Below are 7,671 nucleotides of genomic sequence, written 5' to 3' on the forward strand. Positions count from 1 at the left end.
CTGAGGGGTGCATAGTGATAACTCATTGTGACTTCAATTTTCAATTTCGTAATGACTAATGGTGTTGAATATCTTTTCTTGTGCTTATTTGTCATCTGTATAGCTTTAATGAAATGTCTCTTCATGTCTTTTCCTCGCTTTTTAATTAGGTTGTGCTTTGGCTGACTATTGAGCACTTCATAATACTCTAGATACTCGTCCTTTGATTTTGTATGTGGTTTGCAAATATTTTCTCTTACACTGTAAGTTGTCTTTTCATCTCACAGAGTCTTCCCAGTTTACTCTGGGAAGTTTTTTAATTTTGGTTAAGTCTGTTTAATCAGTTTTTCTTCTTATGAATAATGCTTTTGACGTAAAGTCAAAAAACTCTGCTTAAAACAAAGATTTTCTAATAGTTTCATATTTAACATTTAAGTCTGATTCGTTTTGAGTTAATTTTTATATGAGGTGTGAAAATTAAGGTCTTTTTTTTTGGTCTGTTTATAATACCAATCCCTCTGTCAATACCATAGTCTTAAAGTAGCCGTATGTTAAGTCTTGAAATCAGGTAGAGTGATTCCTCCCGCTTTTGTTCTTATTCAAAGTTATTTTAGCTATTTTAGTTTCCTTAACAGAATTTTGGTAAGAATTGCGTTAAACCTGTCTAACAATTTGAGGAGAATAGACATCCTTATAACATTTAATCTTCCAATCCATGAACATGATCGGTCTCATTTATTTAGAGCTTTGATTTATTTCATCAAAGTTTTCAGTATATAGTTTTCAGTATACGAGTCTTACACGTTTTGTTAGATTTTCACCAGAGTATTTCATTGTACTTTTTGAGTGATTCCAAATAGCATTGTTTTTAATTTCAGTGTCCACATGCTCATTGCTAGTGTGTAGAACTACAGTTGATTTTGTATGTTTATCTTCCTGTAACCTTCCCTGCTCACTAGTTCTAGAGTTTATAAATAGATTTCCTGGGATTTTCTACACAGATCATCATATCATCCATATGACAGTTTTATTTCTTCATTTGAGATCTATATGCCTTTCAATCCTTTACTTAAGTTTGAATTATAAAAATATTTTTACAGGATATGTGCAGTCTTCCAGATTTCGTGACATTTAAGAGTTTCCCTGGAATCCCGTTACAACATATCTTCATTGCAGCAGGAGATGACTTGCTAGATCTCATACAAGGCTTATTCTTATTTAATCCATGCACTCGAATTACAGCCACACAGGTATTTTAGCATATCTTTCAAATTTCTTAAGATTTTATAATATTCTTTAAATACTGAAAAGATGTGTTTCTGTTTTGTTTTAAGGAATAACAAATTTTATCTTTTCACCAAGCTGCAAGCACTGTTCAGACTGGTATTAAATTATATGATCCACACACAAGTGCAGGAGAGTTTACACTTGCTTAGAAGAATATAGATTTCTGTTTCATAATTAATTTGCTTTCAAGTAGTTCACCTAGAGAGGAAAAAATAACAAGGTTTTTGTATTTGTTAAGACAGTGGTATATTTCAATTAAACTCTTATGTATTCACTTAAATCTTGTGCCAAAACTAGTGCCAAAATTGTTTTGTTTTGTTTTTTCTCCATAAAATACAGTTCAGATAGGCATGCTGGTCATTGTCACAGTTAGTGATTAATGGGGAGGAAATGGTATAGTCTCACAACTGTATGCTTACAAGAGATTGAAAGATATTCTAAACAGAAAACTGAAACTGACAGTTATTTAGGGAAATAAGAATCAAACTCAAGAAAAATGTGGAGGACCAAGAATATCTGCTCTTATGAAAGAAGAGAGAAATGTTATCCAAACAAAAATATAAGACCTATAGATTTGAAAAAAAATTTTTTTCTTTGTTTTAAAATCAAGCACACAAAAATGGGTCGAGTCACAGATGTTTAAAATTGGGGCAGGGAAATACAATGCAAAAATACAACACAGCACAGTTGATTTGGCTTCATAAAGGGAGAGGCTGATTGAAATGTTGCAGATCTTCAAATCTGACAAAACATGTTAGTGCACAACATGTTAGGGATACAAAGTGGATTTTTTTTCACTTAAGGTTATTACAGACTACCAAATCATTGTTTAATGCATTTACCTTCTGTAAGCCCTATCTTCTTAGCTACATTAGCACATATGTACTACATATTTTACCATTGGAATTAGTCTTCCAATTTCAAACAAGTAACTCATTTTTACCTTTTTACCCATGCATATGTGCATAGTCTCCATCATAAGAAACTTGAGAGCAGGTCACATTAGAAAGATGTTCTCATTAATAGCGTAAAACTCAAAATTTATAGAAAAATACCAGTTGTGATAACTTATTTGGGTTATATTTTAATAGAATGAATTTTTTAAGTGGGCTTTGGCTTGTGGTTATCTGTCTTACAGTTGGAATGAGATACTCTTCCTTTCTTAGATCTCTGTGTAACTCAAAGTTTGCTCAGTTTACTTATGTAACTGCTATGATTTGGAAGTAGTACTTTATAAATGCAATTCCTCAAGTAATCTCTAAATTATTACTGCAAATAATATTATGTTGGAGAGTTGGGGGAGGTATGCTTAAAAAGTTTATATGACTTCTTGGATAAGAGAATTATCCAAGAGGAAATATCTTAAATTATTGTGGCTTTTGAACAGTACTATAGATACAAATAAAGCATGAACTTGACAGCTTTCATTCAGAAGAAAACTGCTGATTGGAATTTGGGGCCTAAGTTTTGAACTACAGAGCCTATCTTGTATAGAGAGCTGAATTATGCAATACCTTACTAAGAATATTTCATATTTAATATAGGCTATTGTGGAAAAATTTGAAGGTAGTGTCTTTTTCTTATAGTAATGGAATATTCAGTCAATCTTAGGCTGCTAGATGTTTATTTGTAATAATTTGCATGTCCAAATACTCAATTTATTTGGGGAGGGGGTGTTCACATAGTGTTTTTAATGTTCCTGACAATTTTGGAGGCTAGATTTTCTTGAACGCAGTTCAGATATTCACTTAAAACCTTACTTTCTTTGGTGTATTTTCTTTTGCAAGGCATTGAAAACCAAGTATTTCAGTAATCGGCCAGGGCCAACCCCTGGATGTCAGCTGCCAAGACCAAACTGTCCAGTGGATGCTTTAAAGGAACAGTCTAATCCAGCCATGGCAACAAAACGGAAGAGAACAGAGGCTTTGGAACAAGGTAAAACTCTCATTTTCATAAGAAATTAAACGAATTCAGAAAACTCCACAGAGCTAATATATAGCTAGTAACTGAAGGGCAGCTAAGAAATATAGACTGTGAGCTGTTTACTTGTTTGAAATTTAAATTGTATAAAGTGGAATGTGATATTTTAGCTATATTTGCTTCCATTAAGAATATTTTACATCATGCTTTTTAAAAGGACATGGGCACTTTTGCGTATACCTCAGAGTTACAAGAACTATTCATATGTACCCTGTTCTTTTCATAATTCCTACTGGTACACTGTATGCTTAACGTTAAACACATGCTATTGGAAAATCAAAGCAAGTAAAAATAAATGTAGTTGGAATGCAGTTACTGGTTAAAATTGCTATAAGATTACATGTAAACAACCTCATTTTTCCCCCCCTAGGAGGATTACCCAAGAAGCTAATTTTTTAGTTACAGAGAACACTGGACAATATTCTACTACTGAAGGAAATAGTGAAATTTCAGGCAAATTAGTGGAAAATAGTAAACATTAAGTAAATGGTTTAAAAGAAATTTGTAAATATTCTACACATGTAAAATATGTAAAACTGGGTTATTTTTATTAAATGAATTTTAAAACAAACTTAATTCTGATTTTTCTGATTAGAGTGCAATAGTAAGAAAAGTTCAATTCTCTGAAATGTAGAATTTTTAATGAAAATAATTATCAGTTATTTTAATAATCTAACTCATATAGCATTAGAAATCTGTAGTAAAAAGGGTAGTATGTAAAAATAAAAAAATAGTAGTAATACAGCAAATATCTACTACCCTGACTTAACAAATGTTCATGTACTAAATAGGAAAAAAAAGAAAAAAATAACATTACAGATAAAATTGAGGTCTCCTTAATATGTCATTCCATTTTGTTTTTTCCTTTTCATCCTCCCCAAAGGAGAATGACTCTCAGGAAATGCGTGTGTTCTCCCATGATATTATACTGCTATTTTATAAGAACGCATGTAGCAATATACAGCACTGTTTTGTGTCTCAAAATCTTATGAGTGTAGACTGTACATCTCATACTGCATTTTTTTATTCAAAACTTTAAAATTTCTTCTATGTTAATATATATATCTAGTTTTTGTTTTAACTGCCATATAATATATAATAATGCATAATATCTTACGTATACAACACTACTTACACATGCTCCATTTACAGACTGAGTTATTTTTCTTTTGCTGCATAAAAATTATCATAGATGTAGCAGCTTAAAGTAATACAAATTGATTAGCTACCAGTCCTGTAGGTCAGATACATGTCAGAGCTCAACTATATTTTTTTTTGCATGGGCCAGTATTGAGGTGTCAGTTGGACTCTGGGCACTTCTTTGAGGCTCTAGGGAAGAATCTGCTTCCAAGTTCATACAGTTCATGCCATTTTAATGCACATGCATCCTGTCCTGGCTAGTTGTCAGCCAGGGGCCTCTCTCAGCTTCTTAAGGCAGTCCACTTGCCTTGTTTCATGGCACTCTCCATCTGTCAGCCAGCAAGTGTCAAATCTGTCTGGATTCCTCATCTGCTACCAAGAGAGAAAATTCTGCTTCATCTTTTTTCTTTTTTTAACAGACTCACCAGATATACTGTCAGCTCACTCAGGGCTTAATTATACATCTTAAAAATCCCTTCATAGAAGTTCCTAGGTTAGTGCTTGGAATAATCAGGACAGAAATCTTGAGAGGGCCATCTTTAGAATTCAGCCACATGGACATTTAGGTTATTTAACATTTTTCACAGTTATTAAAAAAACGGAATGTTAATATGCACATGCAAGAGTTTCTCTAATGTACATAATTAGAATTGCAATTGTGAGGTCATGAAGTGTATATTTCCAGTTAGTGCTGATAGTCTATTTCAAGTAGTTGTATCAATTTACACTCCCAGTAGCTATTCCATAGTTCTTAAAAATGAAGAAGCCTCTTACCTTACACCATATGCAAAAAATTAATTCAAAATGGATCAAAGACCTAAACATAAGACCTAAAACTATAAAAATCCTTAGAAAATAACATAGGGGGAAAGCTTCATGACATCTGATTTGGCAGGGACTTCCTGGATATGACCCAAAAAGCACAGGCAACAAAAGTGAAAAATAGTTGGGACTATATCAAAATCAAAAGCTTGTATGCATCAAAAGAACATAATCAACAAAGTGAAAAGGCAACCTATGGAATGAGAGAAAATACTTTGAAATCATATATCGGATAAGGGGTTAATATCCAGAATATGTAAAGAATATATATTGTTACAGCTCAGCAATTTTAAAAATCCAATTAAAAAAATGGGCAAAATACTTGAATAGGCATGTCACCAGAGATAATATAGAAATGGCCAAAAATCACATGAAAAGATGCCCAGCATCACTGATCATTAGGGAAATGCAAATCAAAACCACAATGAAATAATACCTCATACTTACTAGGATGGCTGCCATCAAAAAAAAAAAAAAAAAAAAAACAGAAAAATAACAAGTCTTAATGAGCATGTGGAGAAATTGGGACCCTTGGTGGAAATGTAAAACAGTGCAGCAGCAATGGGAAACTGTGGTGTTTCCTCAAAAAATGTAAAATGGAATTACCATATGATTCAGCAGTTTCACTTATGAGTACATTCCCCCAAAAATTCAATTCAGGATCTCAAATCTATACATTCATTAACCTGTCAGAATCGATTTCACTTCGTCATCTCTAGCAGTCACATAATCTCTGGGGGTCTTTGTAAATTTGATATCTCATTCTAACTTACTTTCATGTCTCATGTGGTTTCTTCATGTTTGCTAATCATGCATAATCCTTCCTTTGTGAAGTGTTAGTTCAGTTTTTTTAATTAAAAAAGTTTAGTATAATTTTTTTTTCTAATTGGAGGTACTGTGGATTGAACGCAGGACCTCGTGCATGCTAAACATGCCCTCTACAACTGAGCTATACTCGCACCCCAAACCCTAAATTTTTATACAATTTTTAAAGGTTACTTTCCATTTACAGTTATTACAAAATATTGGCTATCTAAAAATATTTCTTCATTGGTGATAAACAGTGTTAAAATTGAGATAAAGGTGATTAATGTCAAAGCTTCAGGACCTGAGCTGCTCTGGTGAGGTCATGGACTCATGACGAGGATATCTGGATCTCATCTAGTTCATTTCTCTCTATGGACCCCTCTGGACTCTTTGTCTTTAAAAGTTTGCTCAGGGGGGTTTGGTTGCCTTCATATTTTGAGTTGAAAGGTGGGACTAAGGAAGTAGACCAGAGTTAAATTGTTAAAAGATACTTTTATTCCTGGAAGAGCAGCAGGTGACAATAGTGAAGTCAGCCTGCATCTCTCAGTGATGAGTCCTTCCTTTCTTTATTTTGTATTATTTACTTATGTGTAATTATTTTAATTTTTATACAGTTTTTAAAGATTACGCTCCATTTACAGTTACTACAAAATACTAACTATATTCCCTGTGTGGTACAATACATTCTTATAGCCTGTCTTACTCCCAGTATTTGTACCTCTCACCTCCCAGCCTTTATATTGCTTCCTTCCCCATTCTCCCCACTGGTAACCACTATTTTGTTCTCTAGGAGTTGGTGTCTTTTTTTTTTTGTTGTTATATTCACTATTTTGTTGTGTTTTTTAGATTCCATATATAAGTGATAATGTACACTGTTTGTCTTTATCTGACTTATTTCACCTAGCATAATGCCCTCCAAGTCTAATTGTGTTGTTGCAGATGGCAACATTTCATTCTTTTTTATGGCTGAGTAGTATTCCATTGTACACACATACTACATTCTCTTTATCCAGTCATCTGTTGATGGATACTTAGGTTGCTTCCGTATCTTGGCAATTGTAAATAATGCTGCTGTGAACATTGGGGTGCATGTTATCTTTTTGAATTAGTGCTTTTATTTTGTTCAGATATATACCCAGGAGTGGAACTGCTGAATCATATGGTAGTTCAATTTTTAATTTTTTGAGACAACTCCATACTGTTTTCCACAGTGGCTGCACCAATTTACATTCCCATCAGCAGTGTATGAGGGTTCCATTTTCTCCATATCCTCACCAACATTTTTTGTGCTCTTTTTGACGATGGCTGTTTTGACAGGTGTGAGGTGGTATCTTATTGTGGTTTTGATTTGCATATCCCTATTAGTGATGCATCTTTTCATGTGCCTGTTGGTAATCTGCATTTCCTCTTGGGGAAACAATGTATATTCAGTTCTTCTGCCCATTTTTCAGTTAGGTGGTTTATTTTTTTGAGTTGTATGAGCTGTTCATGTATGTTGGATATTAACCCCTTTTTGGTCATATCATTTGCAAATAGTTTCTCCCATTCAGTAGGTTGTCTTTTGTTGATGGTTTCCTTTGCTGTGCAAAACCTTTTAAGTTTCATTAGGTCCCATTTGTTTCTTTTTGCTTTTATTTCCTTTACTTTAAGGATAGT

General features: G+C 33.2%; 1 protein-coding gene across 2 annotated transcripts in view; it reads left to right on the forward strand.

Annotated features, from left to right (window-relative positions):
- CDK7 (cyclin dependent kinase 7) overlaps window positions 1-7,671 on the forward strand; it is a 33,972-nt gene that overhangs the window by 20,555 nt on the left and 5,746 nt on the right. The window contains exons 10-12 of one of the 2 annotated variants that reach the window (XM_010974954.3): window positions 1,080-1,229; window positions 3,054-3,201; window positions 3,617-3,884. In XM_010974954.3, coding sequence (XP_010973256.1) covers window positions 1,080-1,229; window positions 3,054-3,201; window positions 3,617-3,645 — 327 coding nt within the window. In that variant the 3' untranslated portion in view covers window positions 3,646-3,884. Of the gene's footprint in view, window positions 1-1,079; window positions 1,230-3,053; window positions 3,202-3,616; window positions 3,885-7,671 lie in introns of those variants that run through there. The other variant, XM_031446373.2, reaches the window with a different exon arrangement.

Source organism: Camelus dromedarius, chromosome 3 (assembly GCF_036321535.1).
Source record: "Camelus dromedarius isolate mCamDro1 chromosome 3, mCamDro1.pat, whole genome shotgun sequence".
Taxonomy (NCBI): Eukaryota; Metazoa; Chordata; class Mammalia; order Artiodactyla; family Camelidae; genus Camelus; species Camelus dromedarius.